The following is a 27,526-nucleotide window of genomic DNA, read 5'->3' as shown; positions in this document are numbered from 1 at the left end:
CTATTAGTGCCTTTACGGAGGATGTTTCGAGGACAGGCTCCGATTGAGCCCGAGAGGCATTCATACAGGTAATGTGACATCTGGAGGTCTCATGTTCCTTGATGTTTTCTACCTTCATTATCTTGTTACCGATGACAAATGAATTGCTACAGTTTTTGGCATACTGGCGACACACGGAGCAACTCATTATCACAGTCTGTGCATTATACTCCAGCCAGCCTCTCGCAGCTCCTTTATCGCCATACCTCCACTTTTCACTAAACTTTCTTTTTTTTCGGTTTGGAGGTGATGGTGGCTTCTTCGGGGCATGGTTGTCTTTTTGATGGTGGTTTTGCGCCTTCTAAATATCGCCACGTAACTGGTGTTGCTCGCTAACATTAGTTCAAAGAATAGAGTAGGCTAGTACCGAGGTTGGCGGGTGCTGCTGTTGTTCCTCGAGTGTGTGTGTAATGTTACCCGCCAGTAGCGTTTAGCAACATTGTAATGCACTTTGGTTGGTTAGTTTCTGTTATTGTTGCTGTGTTATTGTTCTAATGCACTTTGGTTGGTTAATTTCTGTTATTGTTGTTGCTGTGTTATTGCTGTTGCTAAGGAGAGCGAGAGAGATGGAGGGGGGGGGGTTAAGTGGTTGGATTTCACTTATTTTGTTACTCCTCATGTGGCGGGTAGGCTTCTGAGATTTACTCGCCAATCAGAAAATCTACTCGCATTTGGCGGGTGGCGAGTGTTAATTTCCGACCCTGGTACAATTGCAAGGAATTTAGGGATTTCATCATCTACAGTCCATAATATCATCAAAAGATTCAGAGAATCTGGAGAAATCTCTGCACGTAAGCGGCAAGGCCGAAAAACAACATTGAATGCTCGTGACCTTCAATCCCTCAAGCGGCACTGCATTAAAAACCGACATCATTCTGTAAAGGATATTACCACATAGGCTCAAGAACACTTCGGAAAACCATTGTCAGTTAACACAGTTCGTTGCTACAAGTGCAAGTTAAAACTACCATGCAAAGCGAAAGCCATATATCAACAGCACCCAGAAACGCCACCGGCTTCTCTGGGCCTGAGCTCATCTGAGATGGACTGACGCAAAGTGGAAAAGTGTGCTGTGGTCTGACGAGTCCACATTTCAAATTGTTTTTGGAAATCATGGACGTCGTGTCCTCCGGGCTAAAGAGGAAAAGGACCATCCAGATTGTTATCAGCGCAAAGTTCTTAAGCCAACATCTGTGATGGTATGGGGGTGTGTTAGTGCCCATGGCATAATGGGTAACTTGCACATCTGTGAAGGCACCATTAATGCTGAAGGTACATACAGGTTTTGGAGCAACATATGCTGCCATCCAAGCGACATCTTTTTCAGGGACGTCCCTGCTTATTTCAGCAAGACAATGCCAAGCCACATTCTGCACGTGTTACAACAGCGTGGCTTCGTAGTAAAAGAGTGCAGGTACTAGACTGGCCTGCCTGCAGTCCAGACCTGTCTCCCGTTGAAAATGTGTGGCGCATTATGAAGCGCAAAATACGACAACGGAGACCCCGGACTGTTGAGCAACTGAAGTCGTACATCAAGCTTCAACAATTAGTGTCCTCAGTTCCCAAACACTTATTGAGTGTTGTTAAAAGGAAAGGTGATGTAACACAGTGGTGAACATGCCCCTGTCCCAGCTTTTTTGGAACGTGTTGCAGGCGTCAAATTCAAAATGAGTGAATATTTGCAAAAAAAACAATAAAGTTTATCAGTTTGAACATTAAATATCTTGTCTTTGTAGTATATTCAATTGAATATAGGTTGAAAAGGATTTGCAAATAATTGTATTCTGTTTTTATTTACGTTTTACACAACGTCCCAACTTCATTGGAACTGGGGTTTGGAAAAGAAAATCGTATATAACCATAGTACAGTAAGGCCATTTGGATAAATGCATCCATTAAATTTAATATTTTATTGAACTCATGTATCAAAGAAATGCAGCTCTCCTTTACATCAAAGCTGATTTATTCTGATGTCTTTCATTACATATAAGATGCTGTAACCACCATACTCAAACGCTATTGTCATTTTGCAAATTGACATGTTGTCCTCTAGAGGTCAGTGTTTAATCATTGTTTCCTTAAGTATTACAAAACTCTTGGTATACAATGCCAAAGTGTGATACTTAGGCGGTTGTTCTTTTGATAGCCCCACATCACCATCACAACATGCCCTTCTCCCTTTGTATTAATTTAAGCACCTAGGGTTTTATATATATATGTGTGTATAAGTGATAGAAAACATGTTGAGGTATTTTCAGAGGATGGTAAAACTGATAACTCTGGTGATAAATGCTACAAAAAAGGAAAATGCTTCACATGGCCATTTTAAGGGCGAAAATCTATATTTCTTCTCTCTTCCAGGACAAAATGTATGTTAGGACCTTCCCCATCTCCAGTTTCCCACATCATATAGGGGCATTAAAGACACTGATAAAACATATTATGTAGACGATATATGTGTGGGGTATATTAAAATATATGAACCAAGTAGAAAGGCAGCATGCCAGCATTTGCCAACTAAACTTTATATTGACTTCTTAGATGCTGCGGCATGGTGTTCTTCTACAACACTGCCAACTTCAGTCCCCACCACCACTTTCATCTTGCTCACCGCCCCTCCTTTACCTTCCTACCCCCCCCCCTCCCCAAAAAAAGTGAGTGGGCAGAGTTCTAAAATTGAGTGTTTACCTACTCTTTAACAATCACTGGCTGATGTAGGCCCGATTTGAAGTCCAAAATAAATGTATACAAACCATTTTGATGACAACAGTCAAGTCAAGTCAGTTTTATTTGTATAGCCCATCATCACAAATTACAAGTTTGCCTCAGTTGGCTTTACAGCAACACAACATCCTGTCCCTAGATCCTCACATTGGATAAGGAACAACTCCCTAAAAAAAACCTTTAACAGGGAGAATAAAATAGGAAGAAACCTCAGGGGGGGCAACAGAGGTGGGATCTCTCTCCCAAGATGGACAGACATGCAGTGGATGTTGTGTGTACACAATTTACAGAATTTAACAGTGACAAGGATAACAGAATAATAATGGAATTATAAGATGTATGAAGAATATGGTGAGGAGGATGCCAAGCAGTGTCCAGATGCCACCTGAACAGCTCAGAACCTGAGCCACATGACCACAATCACCATGTAGAGCTGACAGGAGGACAGACGACACATGCACACAAGAGAAACTCACATCACACCATTCACATACACAGAAGAAGAGAAAGTTAAGCCATCATTTAGAGTGAAAAGAAATGAGAGGAGAGATCAGTTTATAAAAGTCAGTAATCTGTGATTTCGTCAGCAGTGCTTAATAAATTCATTGAGACAGAAACCAACCCGCCATGCAGTACAGGTTGTGAAGTACTCAATTTAAAGGCAGTTAATTGTAGGTTAATAATACAGTGCTTGGACTGTTCTGAATATTTGCCCTTGCTGTGTGTGTGGTATGTCTTTTGCAGGAGGACTGTACTCTGGAGAATGTCTGGATGATGGGTGGTCTGAGTATACTGACCTCTGTGCCCATAATGCCGCCTTGTGTCTGCCTTCTGTGTGCCAGTAAAGGACAACATGAGGTGAGAGTATGCCATAGTTTACTCAGTGAGGGAGATTTGATATGGTTTGTCTGTTGTTTTGTTAACAGTCTTTTTTTTTTCCTGTCTGCTCTTGTGACCAGTAAGGTTTTGTCTAACTGCAGTCGTTGTATAAAATGTGACCCAAGGCATCAGCTGAGGCAGTGCAAGTGAAAATGGCATAAAAAGCTCCCAAATGCAGTTCTTAACTGTCCACATCATCTTCACACCAGAAAAATTAATTGTTCACCAGTATTATGTAAAATGAAGGTTGAGAGGCACCAAAGCAAGTTTGTTGGAAGGTACCTTAACAGCTAGTGAGCCTGCATCAATTTAGACCTAAAGCTGATGTGTGGTGATCTCTGCTCCTCCCCCTCTGCTGAGCTGGGGAGGGCTGTAGACTACCACTTGCCTCTTCCAATACAAGTGGAGTCGCCAGCCGCTTCTTTTCCCCTGACAGTGAGGAGTTTTTCCAGGGGGACGTAGGGTGTGGGAGAATCACACTTACCCCCAGTTCCCTCTCACCTCCGAACAATATGTGGTGTCTGTTCCTCCTCCTCACGTCTTGCACCTCTGTTGGTAGTTTCTGTGAAATCCTACCTCCAGGGGCAACACAAAGTGACAATATGGGGGGGGGGGGGGGGGGTGGGTTAATAGGGGATAGTGGTAGTCGTGCAGCGATCAGGACACATACCCACATCCGGCTTCCCACCCGCAGACATGGCCAATTGTGTCTGTAGGGATGCCCAACCAAGCCGGAGGTAATGCGGGGATTCGAAGCGACGATCCCCGTGTTGGTAGGCAACGAAATAGACCGCCACGCTACCCAGATGCCCTTATTAGATGTTTTTAACCAAGTCAAGTTAATGTAGCAGAACACATTGGACTAAAATTCAGTTCCTTTCCTTTGATCCCTGATATATCAAAATACAAAAATCCACTGTCATTGACTATTGACTTTACATTTATTACTTATGATAATAATAATAATAGTAATAATAATCAATAGTCACGAAATAGTAATAGAAAGTGTGAATTTTCACATGAATGCATAGTCTGTGTGTGTGTGTGTGTGTGTGTGTGTGTGTGTGTGTGTGTGTGTGTGTGTGTGTGTGTGTGTGTGTGTGTGTGTGTGTGTGTGTGTGTGAGTGAGTGAGTGAGTGAGTGAGTGAGTGAGTGAGTGCATGCGTGCATTTTCCCTCTATTCTTGCCTATACTGAATGGAGGTAGCATAAATAGGAATGCATTTGGGTGGAGCTTTTTATTGTTTTGGAAGTTTTTGTCTCATACTAGTTAGTAATGTCAAACGTGTTTATGGAAAATTATATTGCAAAGGATTTCATCTACCTCTTACTTCATAGGGTTTGTTCGTGTAGTCATGTTTTGTTTTGGGGCACTTCTTTTTGCAGATGCTGTATTGCCAAGTGTGTTGTGAGCCATTCCACCAATTTTGCCTTGACCCAGCGGAGCGACCCTCTGAAGAGAACAAGGAGAACTGGTGCTGTCGCCGCTGCAAGTTTTGCCACGTGTGCGGCAGGAAAAACAAGCACTCAAAGGTGCGAATTGTGATTTTTTTTTTTTAAATGTATTTTTTTGTTTTGCCCCACTGACAGTAGTTAAAGTTATAAACCTGAAGGTCATCATTTTGTTTAAACCAACCGTTTTCTTAGTCACACCCTAAAACACGTGTATATTAGCAGTATTTTTCAAATAGATTAGGGCTGAAAGCTAAGTGATGTCAATGCATACATATTTTTGAGAGTAATGATTCATTCTGCTCTCTCACAAACGGTTGTGAACCCTCATACTGGATGTTCACAAGGTACCTTATATTTAAATTCAAGCATCTTTTTTCCATCACTTTCAATTGGAATCAAGCGTGTGTAGCTGGTGTCTTTTCAGTGCTGTGCCTTTTTGTGCGGCTGCTCTGGATGCTTATTGGATGGTCAAGATGACGTGAGAAATTTCGAAATGTGTACAACTGATAAAAGTAACAGACAGAAACAATATGTTAGCATGATATGTAGTTGCTTTTGTGACAATGACATCATACCATAGCTACAAAACCCATGTGCAGCATTATTGTTTTCCTTCAGCCCACCAAGGGGCCTTTTTGGGGAGCCGGCAGGGTGCTCTCTGCTAGTGTATCCAAAGGGCTATCCTGTGTTTTCTGTTAGAATAGTGGTGCTAATTGTGCATGTCTGGTTAACGTGCACCATTAGATTGCAATTTAGGTTTTTAGGTGTACGTGCCTATTTTTCATCCCCTAGTTCTACAAACAAGTTGTACTTTTACTTGCCTTAATAGCCCCAGCTATCCAATGAAAACAAAACAATGTTTAAACCATTACGTCTGTAGTGGTATTTCAGATGAGACAGAAAAACACATTAGGAAATAAGAGTCGCACTCAACGCTTTTGTCTATTGTCAACAACTGTTGAGTCCCAGCTGGAGAAATGGATGAGTGCATTTAAAAAAAAGATCCAATGGATGGTGATATCAGCACATAAATGGAAAATAAGAGTCTGTAGAACTCAGGTTGCAATGCCTGAAGCCATTTGTCTCATTTTGACGGCACAACGATTGTTAAAATCAAAATGGGCATAGAATAATAATAATAATGATAATAATATTAAATCAATCTTATATAGCGCTTGTCTAACATTCAAAGTCGCTTTACAATATACGGCGGTGAAACAAGACAACAGATAAACATAACACAGACATACAGGGGTGGATGGGAAGGGGGGGGGGCTATGAGAGGGAGAAGCGGCAGCCATACACGACGCCAGCAGTACTCTCCGACTTAATAAGATACAAAAGGGCAAAAAAAAAACAATGAATGATTAATGTGACTAATGTCCCCAAAATATATACACTCATCATTTAACAAGCTCAGGAAGAAAATAACTGAATTGTTTAGGTGATAACAATACTCGACTGTGATATAATAATAATTTTATTTATACAGCACTTTTTTAAAACAATGTTACAAAGTGTGTCACAAAAAAAATAAGCCAGACAATCAGAATCAGAATCAGAATACTTTATTCATCCCCGAGGGGAAATTGGGTAACAAGGCAAAAATAAGACCAAATAAGTAAGAGTAAAAATAAAAACAGTATAAATAAAAACAAATATCAAACATTTGTAAAAGCTTTCATAAAAAGAAAAGTTTTAAGACGAAATTCAAAAGAAGCTAGAGACTTGGTTTGTCTTAGTTCAGCAGGAAGAGAGTTCCAAAGTGTGGGGGCTCCAGCAGCAAAAGCCCGATCACCCTTTGTAACAAATCGACACCTGGGAATAACTAACAGGGCCCCATCTGCAGATCTTAATGGTCGAGGGGGGACATACCAAGTCAATAAATCACAAATATATGAAGGAGCAAGACCATTTAAAGGCCTAAAAGTGAGCAGTAAAATTTTAAAATCAATTTGAAATATAACAGGGAGCTAGTGTAGAGAGGCAAGTACAGGAGTGGTATAGTCATGCCTGCTTGTCCTGGTAATGAGCCGAGCAGCGGCAATTTGTACCAACTGCAGATGGAGGGAGCCCTTGCTGATACCAGAGTTTAGTGCATTACAATAGTCAAGCCGAGAAAAGATACAAGCATGCACAACTTTTTGCAGATCAGGGCGACTCTCATTCACACTCGGCGCCTTGCCACCGAGGAGCATCTTAACTACCTCAGAGACCTCTGCCAGGGATATGGGTGGGGCTTCCCCTGAGTCTTCAGACTCTACCTCCTCCACTGAGGACGTGTTACCCGGTTTCAGAAACTCCTCAAAGTGTTCTTTCCACTGCCCGACAACATCCCCCGTCCGGGTCAACGGTTCCCCTCCCTGGCTGAACACAGTCTGAGTCAAGCCCTGCTTCCCCTCCCTGAGTTGCTGGATTGTTTGCCAGAACTTCCTTGAGGCCAACCGAAAGTCCTCCTCCACAGCCTCGCCGAACTCCTCCCACACCTGAGTTTTTGCTTCCGTGACCGCCAAAGCTGCAGCCCTTCTGGCCTCCTGGTCCCTGTCTGCTGCTTGAGGAGACCTCTGGGCCAACCAAGCCCAAAAGGCCTCCTCCTTCAGCCTGACAGCTTCCCTCACCGCCAGTGTCCACCAGTGGGTTCTTAGGTTGCCACCTCGACAAGCACCGATGACCTTATGACCACAGCTTCTACCTCCCACATCTACAATAGAGGCTTCGAACATGGCCCAGTCAGACTCCATGTCCCCAGCCTCCCTCGGGATACACGAGAACTTCTTCTGGAGTTGGGAGTTGAAGACCTCACAGACAGGGGTCTCCACCAGACATTCCCAGTTCACCTTTACTACACGTTTGGGTTTGCCAGGTCTGTCCGGCAACCTTACCCGCCCTCTGATTCAACTCACCACCAGGTGGTGATCAGTTGACAGCTCTGCTCCTCTCTGCACCCGAGTGTCCAAAACATACCGTCACAGATCTGATGATACAACCACAAAGTCTATCGTCAATCTTCGGCCTAAGGTGTTCTGGTACCAAGTACACTTATAAACTACCTTATGTTCGAACATGGTGTTTGTTATGGCCAATCCATGACTCGCACATAAGTCCAATAACAAGGCACCACTCGGGTTCAGATCCGGGAGGCCGTTCTTCCCAATCACGCCCCTCCAGGTTTCTCCATTGTTGCCCACGTGAGCATTCAAGTCCCCCAGCAGAACTATAGAGTCCCCAGGCGGAACCCTATCCAGGACACCACCCAGAGACTCCAAGAAGGCCAGATACTCCAAACTGCTATTCGGTGTATAAGCACACACAACCGCAGAGCCTTCCCCCCAGCGACTCGCAGTCGTATAGAGGCAACCCTCTCATTCCCCGGGGAGAACTCCCAACATGGCGGCGCTCAACCGGGGACTTGTGATTATCCCCACACCTGCCGGGCGCCTGTCACCTTGGCCAACTCTGGAAAAGTAGAGTCCAGCCCCTCTCCAGGAATTTTGTACCAGAGCCCAAGCTATGTGTGGAGGTGAGCCTAACTACATCTACTTGGTATGACTCTACCTCCTGCACTAGCTCAGGGTCCTTCCCTGCCAAAGAGGTGATATTCCATGTCCCGAGGACCAATCTGCGATGCCAGAAGTCAGCTCGCCCCGGTCCCTGCCTTTGCTTGCTGCCCGGCCTGCATTGCACCCTACCCCAATGTTCATCCCCCACGTGTGGTGGCTCCATGTTGTTTTTTCAGGCTGGGCCTGGCCAGCCCATGGGCCAAGACCAGGCCACCAGACACTCACCAGCAAGCTCCCTTCCCAGGTCTGGCTCCAGGAGGTGGCCCCGGTTTCCCTTTTCCGGGTGAGGTGGTGTAGCTCTGCTGGTGTACTTTCATTGGATTTCTTGGGAATCGCTGTTAGTCTGGCCCCTCCCCTAGGACCAATTTGCCTTGGGAGACCCTACCAGGAGCTATTGTCCCCAACAATACAGCTCCCAGGATTACCGGGACACCCAAACCCCTCCACCGCGTTAAGGTGGCGATTCTCGGAGGGGAAAATCTGAAAATCTGACCTGACATTTACTGTGAACATGAGCAGTCACTAAAACATTAATGATTTGGATACTTAAGGATAAGCTACATACACCAGCAATAGAATGTTTTAAAAAGAAGTGTTCGTATTTAAATATTAAGGATTATGATTTTAAGTAGATTCGTTAATAAGTTTCCTTTTGTCCTTAGCCGTTGTTGGAGTGTGAGCGTTGCCAGAATTGTTATCATGCTTCCTGTTTGGGACCCAACTATCCCAAACATAACAAGAAGAGGAAGGCTTGGGTAAGTTCAACTCCATCAAAGCAGGAATACATTTAAGATTACTTGAGACACACAGAGTTTGATTTACACTTATTGCTGATGCCTCTATATATGTGTCTGTAGATGTGTATGACATGCATCAGGTGCAAAAGCTGTGGGGTCACACCAGGGAAGAGTTGGGACACCGACTGGAATCACGATAAAGGGCTCTGTCCAGACTGCTCAAACCTCTTTGACCAGGGTGAGGGAAGTGCTAAATATGACAGCGCATTTGGATTTCCATCATGTGATTCATTGGGTCATCATGCTTGGCTAGACAATTAAATATTAAACTTGACAAACATTTAAGATTAGTGATAAATGAAGTAGATTTTTTTTCTTCCTTTTTAACCTCCTCTCTCTCTCCCTCTTAAGGCAACTACTGTCCAATCTGCTTCAAGTGCTATGAGGACAATGATTATGACAGCCAGATGATGCAGTGTGGAAGTTGTAACCATTGGGTGCATGCCAAGTGTGAAGACCTAACAGGTAGTATTTTCCCTAGGTTTCTGATGGTATAGGTTCTTCCCCAATTTGGGAAGCAAACAGTAAATGGGGAGGAAATGCTATCGAGAGGGAATAAGAAGTGAAAAAGAAGGAATAACAGTGGTGAATGTTTTCTAATAAACCTTGGACAGCAATGCCATGTTATCAGATTTTACATGGTGATATCAAGTCAAGGTTAGTGTTTAGCCCTAAATCACAGCGATGGCCTGAGAGGGCTTTATGTTCACACCATTTTCCCATTGTATTCTCCAAAACATATAAATACTGTAATTGACAATGTACAGTGCATCCACCCTTTAACCCTCAATTTGGTTTAGGGCAAACTTCACTGAAAAACCTTATCGGGGGGGCGGGGATGGTAGAAATCTCAGAGAGAGTATCATTGAAGGGATCCCTCTTTCAGGACAAATAGGCTTGCGATAGGTGTTGATCTGGCACAGTAGACAGGGTTGTCTAAGATTTACAAGCAAACACTCAACGACATCGCTTAATGACAAAACATTGTCATAGTGACACAATACAATAACAAAATTGAGATATCAAGCATCCCCCTTAGTCGCTGACACATACAGTACCTTGCAAAAACATTCAACCCCCTTGACAGTCATCACTAATGTCTGGATTATAAAAGATACTCACACATCTGGTCCTGAACAATATTATTTTTTGTGAACCCATAATCTCTAACAGCATGTTCCCAAAGCCAAAATAAGTTCTGTTTCGCTGACTTTTTATTAATGAATTAATAATAATAATAATAATAATAATAATAATAATAAATCAAACTTATACAGCGCTTTTCTAACACTCAAAATCATTTAACAATAAACGACGGTGAAATAAGACAACAGATGAACATAACACAGACATACAGGGGTGGATGCGAAGGGGGGGGGGGGCTACAAGAGGGAGAAGCGGCAGCCACACACGACGCCAGCAGTACTCCGACTTAAACAGATACAAAAGGGCAAGAAAAACAAAAAACAACAGCACTGTAGACATTGATTTTCTGTAGGGGTTTACTCCCATAGCCTAGTCCTCACTCGAGGAACCAGCCCCCCATAGCTGGGGAGCTGGTTCGTGGGCATCAGGGAATATCCACACACCGGTGGGCCTGCGTACCGCAGGTCTAGGGGCCAGACCTCCTCCAAGTCCCTTGTAGTTCAGCCAGGGTCCAAGGTGTACCCAGTTACCGAGTGTCGCCATGAGGAGGCACTACGTAGGGCTTGCTGTTGGAGAGGCTATGTACTGGCAGGGAGAACTCGGCTCTCCTGTTCGAATTTCTGCTAGCCAGCGGTTAAGGTTGAGAGTGAGATGTGACAGACAGAACACTACACCAACATACTAGACGCTTCACAACAACCCGACTTCTTACACAAGAATGTCAGACACACATTAATTAAAAACTAAAATTAAATCAATTAAAATTAAAAATGTAATTAATTAAAAACCAAGATATAGTGCTTGCATAAGTATTCAACCCTTTGTGCGCTGATAAATCCAAGTTTACACAAATGACAAATTATTCTTCAAACAACTCTGGTAAACACAAATGGTTATAATTAGTGTGCACCTGTAAAATATTAAAGTAACGGTCTCGTTTATCGGTATAAAAAGCACTCTGTGTAAAGTTCATTTGCTGGGCATGAACTCCATCAGAAAATTAAGACAAAGGAGCGTAATACTGAAGTAAGAGACAAAGTGATTAAAATGCAGAAGGCAGGAAAGGGATACAAAACAATATCCAAGTGTTTGGATGTCACATGGAACACTGTTGGATCCATTGTCAGAAAGTGGAAGCTGTATCACACCACCCAGACGCTTTGTAGGACAGATCATTCCTCAAAGCTAAGTATCCGAGCAAGACATGGGCTGGTGAGGAAAGCCACAGATGATCCTGCAATCACTTTGAAGGAGTTCCAGAGGTCAGTGGCTGAAACTGGATTAAATGTGCATGAGTCAACCATATCATGGGCTCTCCATAAATCTGACCTGTATGGGAGGGTGGCAAGAAAGAAGCCGTTGCTCAAAACTATGCATATAAAAGCATGCTTGGAGTTTGCTACCAAACATGAGAGACCCAGTTAGGATGTGGATAAAGGTTTTGTGGTCAGATGAGACGAAAGTTGAGCTTTTTGGCCAAAACTTAAAGCATTATGTGTGATGCAAACCTAACACTGCTCGTGCCCTGAAAGTCACCCTCCCTACAGTGAAGCATGGCGGCGGCGGCATAATGCTATGGCGTTGCTTTTCATTTGCAGGCACTGGGAACCTTGTTCAAATTGAGGGAAGAATGGATGGAGCTAAATACAGGGAAATATTGGAAGAAAACCTGTTGCAGTCTGCCATAAAACTGAAGCTTGGGAGAAGGTTCACCTTCCAGCAGGACGATGATCCTAAGCAAAGGGCTAAATCAGAATCAGGATACTTAATTCATCCCCGAGGGGAAATTTGGTCCTCTTACAGACACTCACACTTTAGTAAAGAAAAAACTAACAAGAAAAGAAAATAGAAACCAGAAAAACAGAAACAAATAGATATAAAAGATAAAATAAGAAATAGAAATAAGAACAAAATATATAAACCTATGTTCACATAACACCATATCTATACTGCACTACCGCAGCATGAAGCAAACCGCACAAACAAACACCCAGCAGGGTAGAACAAGTCGAAGGGTCAGTCTAATGACCATTAACTCAGAGTGTCTGACAGTCTGAGGGAGGAGTTGTAAAGTTTGATGGCCACAGGCAGGACTGACCTCCTGTGGTGTGCTGTAGTGCATTTCGGCAGAATGAGTCTATCACTAAAAGTACTTCTGTGCTCGACCAGCACGTCATGGAGTGGGTGAGAGACATTGTCCATGATGGCATATAATTTCAACAGTGTCCTCCTCTCAGAAACCACCACCAGAGAATCCAGTTCCACCCCCACAATGTCACCGGCCTTGCGGATCGGTTTATTGAGCCTGTTTGCATCCGCTACCCTCAACCTGCTGCCCCAACACACAACAGCAAACAGGAGACCACTGACCACCACAGACTCATACCATATCCGGAGCATTGTCTGGCAGATTTTGAAGGACCTCTAAGAAAAAAAAAGAAAAAAGCAACAACTTTTAAAGAAACAATGACGTGGCTCAGCAACAAAAAGGTGAACGTTTTGGAGTGGCCAAGTCTGGACCTCAACCCCATTAAAAATCTGTGGCACAGACTGAAAATCGCAGTCCAGAGGCGCCATCCCACCAACCTGTAAGACCTGTACAAATTCTGCCAAGAAGAATGGGCAAAAATTGCTCCAGAAGAATGTGCAAAGCTTGTACATACTTACCCCAAGAGAATCGTGGCTTTTATTGCAGTAAAAGGGTACTCTACAAAGTGTCTGTGAATGTTCTCATTCATCCAGAGCCATAGATATGAGTGGCTCTTTTGTGTACCGATGTTTGGCCGCGCCCGTCGTTATCGGAGCTGTTGATATGCGTGGCTCTCCTGTGCTCCGATGTCCAGCCGCGCCCATCGCCATTGGAGCTATTGATTTGCATTTGTTTAGCAGCGACGGTTGTTGGGGGTGTTAGTTTCGACTTCATTATTCAGTGGTCATGAGAGTCGTTGGGGCCGTTAGTGACCGACTGTTGTTCTTGGAGGCTAGGCTTCTTGAGTCTCCTGGGTAGAGATGAAAGGATGGCATTGTAAGTGGAAGATAGGTGGTGTCACAGACCTTCTCCTCTGTTGAGGGATGGTTTTTCCAGTTTCGCATAGATGGCTTCCTTCACACCTCTTTCAAACCATCTATCTTCTCTGTCCAAAATGTGTACGTTGCTGTCCTCGAAGGAGTGTGTCTTCTCCTTTAGGTGTAGATAGACTGCTGAGTCTTATCCTGAGGAGTTTGGCCTTCTGTGTTGGGCCATCCGTTTGCGTAGTGGTTGTTTGGTTTCTCCTATGTATAGGTCAGTGCAATCCTCATTTAATTGTACAGCATACACCAGATTGCTTTTTTGGGTGTGTGATACACGGTCTTTGGGATGAACCAGTCTTTGTCGGAGTGTGTTGCTGGGTTTGAAGTATACCGGGATGCGGTGTTTGTTGAAAATTCTCCTGAGTTTCTCGGAGACCCCAGAAACATACGGGATGACTGTGCTATTCCTTCTGTTCCTTTTCTCCTTGTCGCTCACCTGGTTGGTCTTTTTGGAACGTGTTGCAGTTTTCACAAAGGTCCAACTGGGGTAGCCGCAGGTTTTTAAAGCTCCCCTCAGGTGTTTGTGTTCATCTCGTTGGGCCTGAGTGCTGCTGGGCACATTGTCAGCTCTGTGTTGCAAAGTTCTGATGATGCTCAGTTTGTGTTCCAGAGGGTGGTGTGAGTCGAAAAGTAGATATTGGTCTGTGTGTGTAGGTTTCCTGTAAACCCCAATGTGGAGGCTGCTGTCTTCCCCAATGTGGACATCACAGTCCAAGAAGGGCAAACTGTTGTTCTTTACGTCTTCCCTTGTGAACTTAATGTTCTTGTCCACTGAGTTGATGTGTTTGGTAAACGCTTACACCTCTTGTGTTTGGATTTTGACCCATGTGTCGTCCACATATCTGAACCAGTGGCTCGAAGGTGTTCCTCTGAAGGAGTTCAGGGCCCTGTGTTCTACCTCTTCCATATATAAGTTGGGCACAATGGGCGATACTGGTGAGCCCATTGCACAGCTGTGTTTCTGTCTGTAAAACTGGCCCCTGAATTGGAAATATGTAGTGTTCAGGCAAAGGTCCAGTAGTTGGCAAATCTGATCTGGGCTGAGGTTGGTCCTATTGTGGAGGATGTCATCCCGTAGCAAACGTTGCCTCACAGTTTCCAAAGCCTCCATGGTTGGGATGCAGGTGAATAACGAGGTCACGTCGTAGGATACCATGGTTTCATCCGGTTCCAGTTTTACGCCTTGGACCTTGTCCACGAAGTCAATGGAGTTTTGGATATGGTGAGGTGTTTCGCCCACTAAAGGGGTCAAGATGTTGGCTATATGTTTGGCAATGTTGTACGTGACCGAGTTTATGCTGCTGACGATGGGCCTGAGGGGGGTTCCATCTTTATGGATCTTAGGGAGTCCATATATGCATGGAATGTTATCTTGTGGGTAGAGACAGTGGTATTGTATCCGATCAATGGTTCCTCCTTTCTGTAGTTTCTGTAGGTACTCTATTATTCTCCTCTTGTACTCTACAAAATATTGATATGTGGGAGTTGAATACTTATACAAGCGCTATATTTTAGTTTTTAATTTTTTTTTTTAAAGTCTGCGAAACATAACTTGTTTTGGCTTTGGGAACATGCTGCTAGAACTCATGAGTTCACAAAAATAACAAATGGGGAGTATCTTTTATAATCCAGAAATTAGTGATGACTGTGACTGTCAAGGGGTTGAATACTTTTGCAAGGCACTGTAGCAGCATGGCCCCATGCATCATCACCAGCTGGGTTCCACAGAGCCTTGGGAAAAAAAATAGTTATGGTTGTAGCCATAACATGAAAACAGATAAAAAGGAAGTGCACAGTGGTGATTATACATGTCCGGGGTGGTCACAGATGGGATGGAAACAGGCACAAACCCAAAACTAAAGGCGGATGTGTGCCGACTAGGTCAGGGCTTACGTCAGTGGGAACAACAGAGGATGTGGAGTTTACAGAAGCCTTTGTCCCTCACATCATCCTGTTATCTCCAGCCAAAGGGAAACTTGCTCAGAAAGGAGTAGATAAGAAAGAGAGCCCAAACACAACACAGGCAGAGTCATAGAAGAAAGTAGGTTAGAAGTGCAATTGCTTTCAAGGAGAGCCAATGGCAACACCTAAGAGTTCAGTGCTCGCTAGAGAACTTAAGTTAGGATTGCGACTGAGGCATTCCCACGCTGTACTTTGTGGAGTTTTTCAATACTTGTGTATTGCATTCTGGTAAAAAGAGATAACCTAGTCCAAGTAAAAAAAAAAACTGGGTTTTGTTTGGCTTGGACTTGAAAAAAAGAGTAAACATCTGCCAGAGATGTGGTAAATCTAGTCATTTCCACACAAACTTAAGACATCATTTGTAATACATTCTTTGCTGCCCACATGCATATAAACAAGTGCGAATTGCCTACTTTGGTATGTCCGATTTTGTAACTTTCTCATGGTTTTGCCATATTCAGAAACGATGTTAATATCTAACTGAAAGCTGATCTTTAACAGAAATTGTAATACTGTATGCTTTTAACTTTGTTCCCCAGAAGGTAGGCAACAAACAAACGGATGTGAACAACTAAATTTTGCAATGCCATTTTAGGCATTGTTCAGTCAGGGATGGTTTGCTAAGCATAAATCTTTTGTAGCACTTAAGTGTCTCATAATGATTCACTTAAAGACACCCAAACATGAGAGCTGCCCAGTAGAACTAAGGTTTTGCAATAGATAATGTCAGTTGACTGGTTTTGAATAAGATTCAAACTATTTCATCAAAACGCAATCACTGTAAATTGCGTTTACCAAAGTTTGGTAAATAAATTTTACCAAACGTATACTGGCAAAACACCCTTTCCTGTCCCAACTTTTCCAGATGACTTGTATGAGATACTGTCAAGCTTGCCAGAAAGTGTTGTGTACTCATGTCGACCATGCAGTCTGACCCAGCCCAGTGCCTGGAGGGAGCTGCTGTACATTGAACTCAGGGCTGGGGTGGAAAAGGTTCTGGCTTGTCTGCTGTCCTCCACCCTTACTCAGCATCTTGTCACCTGTTCACAGGTAAGAGGGAATGTACCTCCTCAATTTTTTTTAATATATATGTATATAGTAAATGTTCAGTGAAGCTTTGTTTGCTTTAAAGAGATACTTTTGCGCTGTTTCTGAGCACATTTTTAACACAGGTGGTTTGAATTACAACCCGAAAGGTAGGTGTGGTTTTATGATTTCATAGCTATTGGCTACTGAAATTCAGGGTTGTCGTGTGGGTGTGGCTGGGTGGGCTGAACACGGGCTAAACTGCTTGCCACGTGCCATAGAAAATGGAGAAATTCACTGGTGACAGCCCCCTTCCTGTTCTGTCGTCACTTTACAAAACAAAAAAAAAGGCGAGTGACGAGACCACCGACAGCAGCTTTGAGGTTGACGGTGTGGAACTGGAAGACGATTCCTGTTTCTCAGTGGAAGTTGACTACTCCCCTCACAAATATGTTGCTCAGCCAATACAGCCATATTCCTTGGAGCCACTGGGCAGCAGCCGCAGCAGTAGCCCCAGCTGTATTGGTTGAGCAACGTGTTCACGAGGAGAGGACTGGGGATGCAACCGAATGGTAAAGCTTAACGATACCTACCTAAGTTAGCTTGTTTGTCTGTCTAAAGTGACGTTACTATTGAATACATTCAAATACACAGCAAAACCGAGTCACACAATAATAGTATATTGAACATGGCAGGTTGTAGTGCTCTCGCAGCTCCGCTTGGTCCAGAGAGAATTACTATAATTTATTAGCCAACAAAGTGGAACCCCTGAATATACTAGCCGTGTGTTCTGGCAAGATCTATGATAAATTCTCAGCAAAACCAACTTCAACTCGAACTAGCTAGGAAGTAGGGGGGGAAGAAAAGGGTGTGTCTCCGCTTTTATGGCGTCCTGCTATGGACACGCCCTCTATGCTAATGGTAATTCGTGATGCGGCAAGTTACCACATTTTCGCCAACTTGAAATCATTTACTTGGCCGCTGATATCTTTCGTCTGGCCATAATTGTGATTTTAGGGCTACCATTTGTCTCATCAATCGCATCCACATGCCTTACATCGATTAACAACAGGAAAAGTCGGATTTTGATGCAAGTATCTCTTAATTTTTCAGAAATCTCCTGCTGTTGATTAAGCGGTCACATGTTGGATATATTTTTGTTGTACACTGCAGTGTGAAAACTCCGTGGACCCAGATAGTGGAATAGAGGGCCAGCCAGCCTGTGACCTCCGAGCTGTGGGCAAGAAGTTTGACAAAGGCCTTTACACTACATTGGTAAGTCTACGATTTCTCATTATATATCTGAAAAGTGGCATTCTTCTATTTCTTGACCCCTGTTCAGTCAGTGCTCAAACATATGTGAAAGCCCCAGTCAGGCTTTAATTTCTAGCTGCTGTATAGAAATTTGTGTGTCATGATTTGCATGTCATTCACATCTTTTTCGTCTGCGGCATTTCATTATGTAGTCTCAGCATGCTGTGTTAAAGGACATGTTTTGTGTACAACAATTCTATTTGGGGTATAGAAAACCTTCCATGAGGATGTGGTTCAAGTGGTGCGGAAGAGGCTTGAGCAGGAGGAGAATCTTCCGGAAGAGGAGAGACCCACTGCCCTGGCGCGCTCTTACTACTTAAAGGTATTAACTTAAGACAAAATATCATTAGAAACATATTCTTTGAACATCTGACAAAATGTGATGTTTTAACAATGTCACAAGCAAAGAAATGCTAAGATTTCTTTGCTTGTGACATGAGGTAATAAAATTACAGTGCAGTTGACTAAGCATTAATCAGATGTATTCACTGTGATTTGTTTGTTTAGCTTCTGGAAGAAGTATTCAATTGGTTCAACAGCCAAGATCCAAAAGTGTGGGATCCTTGCACCAAAGACTTACCCATGTGAGTAACAGATAAGACAATCTTCACCCAGTCTTAAAGAAACCCTAACCCTGAAAGTTGATGGGTCAGATCATCCGTCGGTGACACTTCGGTCAATTGGAAATTCTTCAAGTCGAGCCAACCTTCTTTTTTTTTTTGGTCAGTCAGTGCATTATAATAACAGGATAAAATAGACATAAGCCTACAAAAATTACGAAAAAATGCACAGGGATAACATTTCACTGAGGAATTGTAAATAAGGGGAATCATAAATATATTTGAGCATGGCGAGTGCGCTTGCTAACAAAAAAAATCATGTGACATGCACTGGTGGTTAACTGGTGAGAGAAGCTGAAACCTGAGGCCATGTAGTTGGTAAACTAGACTATCTATAACCTTGTCTCAGAAGATGTCTAATTACAGCAGCAGTTCAAACTTTTGAAGGACAAAACTAACAATGTTAAATGCAAACTCTGTAAGCAAGAATTCGCTTACCCATTCAACATCGAACATTTCAAAACAGACAATGTTGTGAATTTATTTAAACATTTTAGGCCTACTGTTTTTATTTTCATCTAAAAATAATTATGAAACCTAAATAATTTCATTTAATTTATTCTTGTTAACAGTTATTGGTTAGTTTTTTATGTTTAAAGAGATGTTTAAAGGGATGAGTTGTTTCCTCAAGTGAAGGAGTTCAAGTATCTCGGGGTCTTGTTCACGAGTGAGGGTAGGATGGAGCGGGAGATTGAGAGGCGGATTGGTGCAGCATCACCAGAAATGCGGACGTTGTACCGGACCATTGTGGTGAAGAGGGAGCTGAGTCAGAAGGCAAAGCTCTCAATTTACCAGACAATCTTCGTTCCAACCCTCACCTATGATCATGAGCTTTGAGTAGTGACTGAAAGGGTGAGATCGTGGATACAAATGGCTGAAATGAGTTTCCTCCGTAGGGTGTCTGAGCTCAGCCTTAGAGATAGTGTGAGGAGCTCGGACATCCGGAGGGAGTTTGGAGTAGAGCCGCTGCTCCTTCGCGTCGAAAGGAGCTAGTTGAGGTGGTTTGGGCATCTGGTTTGGATGCCTCTTGGGCACCTTCCTTTGGAGGTTTTCCAGGTACGTCCAACTGGGAGGAGACCCTGGGGTAGACCCAGAACTCGCTGGAGGGACTACATGTCCAATCTGGCCTGGGAACGCCTTGGGATCCCCCAGGAGGAGTTGGAGGGCGTTGCCTGGGAGAGGGACGTCTGGAGTGCCCTACTTAGCTTGCTGCCACCGCGACCCGACCCTGGAGAAGCGGCTGATGATGAGATGAGATGATTAAAGAGAAATGAAGAAGGCCTATCCTGTTGAGGAAGAGATGTCAGTTATTTCATAGTGAACAGTGCCGTGAATTTATTTTAAACTTTCGTTTATTCATTTACACATTGTTTTTAATGTTTGAAGTGAAATAAAACAAGCACGAAACCATCCAGACCCACGGCGCATCGTACTAAATGTCCCTCTCAGGTCGTCTATTAGTGAGTGAGCGATCACAATTTGTGGTGCATAGCCCACGGCAGCAGTTGTGCGTGCACTGTGGGAAAAATAGTGCTATGTGAGCTTGATGTAAACAGAAATACATGTGTGCTGCCTGTCTCATTCTGACAAATCCATGTGGTAGCCTGACAGGCAATTCAGTTAGGCTGCAATTCAAATCTTGCATTATACGCAGCTGTCTTTTATTGATTTTTAAATGCTCAAAAATATGTTCCCATGACTCTGTTGCATTTGACTGTTAATGCGGTCAACGTCATCACTCAAATTTATGCCAATTGATTTTCTGATTGCCAGATAGTTTATAAAAGAAAAAAAGGGAACAAATAAATGGTAAATGGACTGCATTTTTAAAGCGCTTTTCTAGCCTACCGACCACTCAAAATGCCTTACAATGGATGCCTCACATTCACACATTCACGCACACGCTCATACACTGATGGAGGAGGCTGCCATGCAGGGCAACAGTCGAATCCTCGTATTAAACAGCCAAATCTGATTCGAATCAAAAAATTCTGATTCGGGTACAGCCTTATCTGCCACAAACAAAATTTATCTGTAAGTGAAAAAAAAAAATACTGCTGATGATTTCCTTCATCTCCCACTACCTACACAGTACATAATTCATCCGCTAACAACCCTGCCTAACAAGAAGAAACTGGTCATTTGGGTCAGCAGAAATGTGGTCAGCACTAGTGCTGCATGGTTAATCTAATCGTAATCACGATGTCAGCTTGTGCAATTATATAACCACATAAGGCTGGGATTTAAGTAAGTAATAAAATGTGCATGTGTGAACGTCTGTTTGTGTGCAGTCTGCATATCTACGCCCATTATTAAGAGGTGACCAATCACTCTCTGTTTAGGCAGTGAAGTGTATGCAGTCTATGGTCACATGACTATCTTGTGTGCTGTGTGCAGACCAGAAAGAAGAAAAAAATGGATACTGATGACAACGGGCACGTTAACACTGATGAACTGGTGGCAAACAAAAAAAACAAAACAAAAAACAAAACAAAACAAAAAACCGCAACCTCTGTTATACGGCGATATCTTGGATTCAAGCTCAGCAATATTGAGCAGAAAGAGGTACTGTGTAAAACCTGCAAAATTAAAGTCGCTACATGTCGCAGCAACATGACAAATTTGTATCATTTGTATATGAATAAATTTGTTTATTATATCACAATCGCAAATCACAATATTGTCCACAATAATCATAGTATGACTTTTTCACCAAATCGTGCAGCACTAGCCAGCACTTCTGTTTTTTCAGTCACCTCAGTAACTACAAGCTTTGGCAGTGTGGTCATATAACAGGGTGTTAATAGTTTGCTAATAAATGTGGTAATTATGATGATAATTAGTTTGTTCATAAATGGATTTTACCTCATTCATTTGTGAGCTCGAACACATTTGTAACCATAAGCATGGACACTTTAATAAGCCTACATTTTGCTGCTTCTGAATTGCATAATAAAACAAAATAAGAAAAATAATGATGCTAAAGTCGGCATTTAAGGGAGTTTTGTTCATATTCATATTTTAAAATCAGCATTAAAATGGTTTTGGTGGTGCATGCTGAATTTGTCCTGCTTCACATCGGAAAACTACAAGTACTGTATCTTTTCCAAGCTTCCTAGAAAAACAATGATCACTTTTTTACAAGAAAATTAAGTTGCTTTCTCTTTCTTTACAAAAGGGGGATGCTTTCTCAAGCCATTCAGCCCCCTACTTCTGAGCATGTGTATGCCCAGTGGCAGGACAGAGAGGAAGTGCAGACCAGGGCTCCTCTGGAAGTGCTGCAGGAGGACAATGTGCAAGCCTTAGAGGTGAAGCAAGAAGAGGCAGCCTCACCTCTGTCAAGTGAGCCAACTAGCAGGAACCACTTCAAGACCAGCAAGGCCTTCAGGCTCAAATGTAAAGGTAATTCAGCATGTAGAGGGGAGAAGGTTGAGAAAGTGGTCTTAAGGAGATTGCAATAATGTTTTTGTTCAGTTCCCGTTCATTCTCAAGCCTTTTTTTTGGGGGGGGGGGGGGGTCCAAGCAGCGATAGCTGCTGGAACCCTATTGTTTTTCTAAGGATTATTATTATTGTTGTTGTTTCCGCAAAGTTCTTCCCTAGAAGTGTCTGAGCAGCAAAAACTATACGTTGCACAGACACCAAACTTGGTAGGTAGGTTCCAGACCTTTTAACGATCTTACAGAAGTCATATTACCTCGACACACCTATAGGGGGCGCTACAATAAGCACATTTACGTTTTGGGTCATATCTCGGGTTCTGTATGGAAATTTTGAGAAATTTTTTCCTCTGATTCCTTGGAAGCTCCCGAATCTAACACACCCATTCCCGTCAATTTCCGCCTGCCAAAATTTCTCGCCATTTTCAAAAAACCAAAAGTAAAATGAACTAGTCTGAGGCTGTTCATCCGATTTGCATGAAATTTAGTATGTGTCATATCCAGACAATGCTAATAAAAAGTTGTCGAAAGAATTTTGATATGTCATTCCATTTCAAAGTAACATGTCAATCAAAATTTAAGGTGTGGCCCATAGTGATTCTATTGCTTATATCTAGTGATGTGATCGTCCAAACTTAACAAAACTTGTCGCACATAGTTGCCACAACGTTCTTTGGAAGCATGCCAAATTTTGTGAAATTTCGTCCATAGGGTGCGCTGCAACTGACACGTGTCTATCTCAACAACACGGCAGCTGCAATACTGCTTGGACCCCGTTAATCGCTGCTTGCGATTATATATATATGTATATAGCCGCAAGCAGCGACATATATATATATTTAATATATATATATACATATATATTTTTTATTATTATTATTGTTTTTTTTTTTCTTTCAATTTTGGTTTCAAAGTTATTCTTTCTGTCTGTCCACACAGGGAAGAGGGGCCGGCTCTCTAAGGCTGATCTGGACACTGGATGGTCCAAGGATGATGAGAGGCAATGCTCTCTGTGCCAAAAATATGGAGATGCCAAACCCAATGTAAGTAGAGCATAATACAAAAGGAAAACCCCAGAAAGAAAACACAATTTGGCAAAACACAGACCTGAGACATACGAATATGAAAATGCTCTATTATGAGAATGTTCTTTGTTCCTAAATCCATGTTGCTGTATTGTATAATAGTGGCTATGGTTAAAACAATTTTGATGTCATATATATCATAGACTCAATGTTTAATTGTCACCCAGACAATTTCAATGCTACTTTTCTTGATCAGATCTTCCACTATGTTGTTTACTGTCAGAATTAGTTAATCAGACTGAGAAGCGGCATTAATGTACTTTGGGAATATAGAATGTGATATCTCTTTTGTAATGTGAACAGTAACTTTGGATCAAGTAGAGGTATTTGACCGCAATTTGAAAAATTAACATGTGTAAGCTGTTTTGCTTCCTATGCACCTTTGCTTTTGCAATGTGGACCATGATTGCTTGCAAAATAACTGATGGCAGCAAATTAGTGTTGCTGTCATCAACGTTGCCTGCTAAAATGGATACAGAGAGATACAAAAACTACATCGTAGCAAGTTCAATGACTACATTGCCTCTATATTTAGTCATATTTCAATTGAAAACTTTTAGCCACTTGTTATCTGTCCAACATGATGTGGGGCTTAACCCATATTGCATTTTATTTTTAGTTTATAATGTTTAATGGGCAGATAAGTATGACTGTAATTCTTAATTACTCATGGCTCTTTATCGTGTCCCTCCACAGGAAGCAGGCAGGTTGCTTTACCTAGGCCAGAATGAATGGGCCCATGTCAACTGCTGTTTGTGGTCAGCTGAGGTATTTGAAGAGGACAATGGCTCTCTACTTCATGTGCACAGTGCTGTCACAAGGGGTCGCTTAATGGTCAGTTCTTGATTTATATCACATTTGGCTTAATTATAAAATCAGTTATCCTATATCAATCCATAATTAGATTTTTTCCCCTGCTTTTGTCATCTATAAAATATTAGGCAGTTTATGTTCTTGTTAAGTTGATGTTTTTCTCCCTACTCATGTCACCCTTCTTTTACTGAATTTGTGGAAAAATCTTCCCTTCACAGCGATGTGAGCGCTGCAACCAAACGGGTGCCACAGTGGGTTGCTGCCTCACTTCTTGTCAGAGCAACTATCACTTCATGTGTGCCCGCTCCCGTCATTGCGTATTCCAGGATGACAAGAAAGTCTACTGCTACAAACACAGACAACTCATCAGTGGCAAAGTATCAGAATTGTTTTAAAATAGCTTACCAGACAGTGAAAGAAAAAAATGTTTGGTTCTTTGCACTAAAAATGTTGTTCCTGTTTGCTGTTTTTCATTATAGATGATAACTGGGCAAGCGTTCGAGGTAAATCGTAGGGTGTATGTTGACTTTGAGGGCATCAGTCTCCGCAGGAAGTTCTTGACTGGGTTGGAGCCAGAATCAATCAACGTAATGATCGGTAAATGTCTTGGGTTATGCAGCTGATTGTCCAGATTACTTCCCATTTCCCCTTTTATGCATATATTTTTTATAATTTTCTCCTCTTTTTATAGGTTCGGTACAGATCGAGAAGCTCGGTGTGCTTACAGAGCTTTCAGCTAGCAAAGGAAAACTGTTTCCTGTGGGTTTTCAGTAAGTTTCGTTTTTACCATTAGTCATTCATTCGTTCATTGATTTATTTATATATTCATTCATTCACCCATTCAAGTAAATTCTTTATGAGAATACAACGGCATGAAACAGGCTTGTACTGTCTCATAAAGAATTTACTTGACTCACTGGATTATTTTGCTCCTTATTTGTTGAGCACTTTCCCTACCATTGAGTGTTTCTTTTAACAAAGTTTTATATACAGTGCATCCGGAAAGTATTCGCACCCCTTCACATTCCCCACATTGTGTTATGTTACAGCCTTATTCCAAAATGGATTAAATTCCTTTTTTTTCTCATCAATCTACATACAATACCCCATAATGACAAAGCGAAATAGGTTTTGTAGAAATTTTTGCAAATTTATTAAAAATAAAAAACTGAAATATTGCATGTACATAAGTATTCACACCCTTTACTCAGTACTTGGTTGAGGCACCCTTGGCAGCAATTACAGCCTCAAGTCTTCTTGGGTATGAAGCTACAAGCTTGGAACACCTATATTTGGGGTATTTCTACCAATCTTCTCTGCAGATCCTTTCGAGCTCTGTAAGGTTAGATGGGGAGCGTCGCTGCACAGCTATTTTCAGGTCTTTCCAGAGATGTTCAGTGGGGTTCAATACTGGGCTCTGGCTGGGCCACTCAAGGACATTCACAGACTTGTCCCGAAGCCACTCCTTCGTTGTTTTGGCTGTGTGCTTAGGGTCGTTTTCGTGTTGAAAGGTAAACCTTCATCCCAGTCTGAGGTCCTGAGCGCTTTGGAGCAGGTTTTCATCAAGGACCTCTCTGTACTTTGCTCCATTCATCTTTCCCTTGATCCTGACTAGTCTCCCAGTTCCTGCCGCTGAAGAACATCCCCACAGCATGATGCTGCCACCACCATGCTTCACTGTAGGGATGGTATTAGCAAGGTGATGAGAGGTGCCTGATTTCCTCCAGACGTGACGTTTGGCATTCAGGCCAAAGAGTTCAATCTTGGTTTCATCAGACCAGAGAATCTTGTTTCTCATGGTCTGAGCGTCCTTTAGGTGCTTTCTGGCAAACTCCAAGCGGGCTGTCATGTGCCTTTTACTGAGCAGAGGCTTCCGTCTGGCCACTCTACCATAAAGGCTTGATTGGTGGAGTGCTGCAGAGATGGTTGTCCTTCTGGAAGGTTCTCCCATCTCCACAGAGGAACACTGGAGCTCTGTCAGAGTGACCATCGGGTTCTTGGTCACCTCCCTGACCAAGGCCCCTCTCCCCCGATTGCTCAGTTTGGCTGGGCGGCCAGCTCTAGGAAGAGTCCTGGTGAATCCAAACTTCTTCCATTGATGAATGATGGAGACAACTGTGCTCTTCGGGACCTTCAAAGCTGTAGAATTTTTTTTGTACCCTTCCCCAGAGCTGAGCCTCGATACAGTCCTATCTCGGAGGTCCACAGACAATTTCTTTGACTTCATGGCTTGGTTTCTGCTCTGACATGCACTGTCAGCAGTGGGACCTTATATAGACAGGTGTGTGCCTTTCCAAATCATGTCCAATCAATTGAATTTACTACAGGTGAACTCCAATCAAGATGTAGAAACAGATGAACCTGAGCTCAATTTTGAGTGTCATAGCAAAGGGTGTGAATACTTGTGTACATGCAATATTTCAGTTTTTCATTTTTAATAAATTTGCAAAATTTTCTACAAAACCTTTTTCACTTTGTCATTGTGGGGTATTGTGTGTAGACTGATGAGAAAAAAAAGGAATTTAATCCATTTTGGAATAAGTCTGTAACATAACAAAATGTGGGGAAAGTGAAGGGGTATGAATACTTTCCGGATGCACTATAGTATATATAATAAGTGGAAGGAATCTCTGTCTGTCTGTTTGTCTGACTGTCCTTCGATTTTCTTGACAACAGTTCATCTGATCGACTTAACACTTGGCGGGTGTATTGCTGAAGACCCAAGGAAGTGCAGTGTTGAGTGTAAAGTTGTTTGGACGAGTAGTTGCCGAAAAAATTGGAGGACAGACAGACATACATATAGACAGCCATTCTTGCCCAGACGAACAGCGCCACTCTGCTATTGCAACCCACATTGTGGTTGGAGGGAGGATTACACCCGAACAGGCGCTGCACTAGTTAAATGAAAGATTTATTGGGCATATTGAATGTGAAACACTGTTAAAACTCCTATTTTAACAATAAACCATTTTCTTGCCTCTTGAGATGTTCTCGCTGGTACTGGAGTACAGTTAATCCATTGCGTCGGTGCAAATATACATGCACAGTCCGGGAGGTCCGACCACTCGTCCCCGAGAAGCTTGTTGAGGAAATGCCTGACCAAGGAGAAAACTGTACCATCCCCCACAGCCCCTGTCCCCCACCCGGTGAGTATTTCCCTGCTTACTTACTTGGCACTCAATGAATTAGGCTGGCACTGAGTAAATGCATAAAGTTGAAAACTACAGAAACTAGGCCTGAACAATAAAACAATACTGATATGTATGGGCGATAAACACTTCATCAATAACAATAAGAAAATTGTTCAATAGAATTTTCAATAGTTTCACTTAAATACATAAAATTCAAACCGCCATGAAAGCACATAACAAATTAGTGTGCTCCCTTCCTGGCTCATAAACAGCCTATCATATCCCATGATAATGGAGAGTGCTAAGAGTGACACACAAACAGTCAATCGTTTAACGGGTGTGTTGTCTGGTTGCACCATTGACATGTGACATAACAATGGAACAGCATGGAGTGAGGAAATGAGTGCAGACAGTGAGGAAATTGTTGATTAAAAAGGATTTTTTTATTGTTGTATTAGCATTAAAA

At 42.5% G+C, this 27,526-nt stretch overlaps 1 protein-coding gene across 1 annotated transcript in view; it reads left to right on the top strand.

The window, feature by feature from the left end:
* kmt2bb (lysine (K)-specific methyltransferase 2Bb) overlaps positions 1-27,526 on the top strand; it is a 62,469-nt gene that overhangs the window by 25,148 nt on the left and 9,795 nt on the right. The window contains 16 exon segments of the mRNA XM_056286177.1: positions 3,508-3,627; positions 5,028-5,174; positions 9,319-9,411; positions 9,514-9,631; positions 9,805-9,918; positions 16,499-16,683; positions 17,833-17,934; positions 18,185-18,295; positions 18,481-18,557; positions 21,772-22,030; positions 22,976-23,074; positions 23,813-23,950; positions 24,148-24,306; positions 24,409-24,526; positions 24,621-24,699; positions 26,915-27,075. Coding sequence (XP_056142152.1) covers positions 3,508-3,627; positions 5,028-5,174; positions 9,319-9,411; positions 9,514-9,631; positions 9,805-9,918; positions 16,499-16,683; positions 17,833-17,934; positions 18,185-18,295; positions 18,481-18,557; positions 21,772-22,030; positions 22,976-23,074; positions 23,813-23,950; positions 24,148-24,306; positions 24,409-24,526; positions 24,621-24,699; positions 26,915-27,075 — 2,080 coding nt within the window.

The sequence above is a fragment of the Lampris incognitus genome, chromosome 9 (assembly GCF_029633865.1).
Source record: "Lampris incognitus isolate fLamInc1 chromosome 9, fLamInc1.hap2, whole genome shotgun sequence".
Classification (NCBI taxonomy): Eukaryota; Metazoa; Chordata; class Actinopteri; order Lampriformes; family Lampridae; genus Lampris; species Lampris incognitus.
The sequence above is the reverse complement of the archived record's forward strand: the minus strand, read 5'-3'. Positions and strand labels throughout refer to the sequence as shown.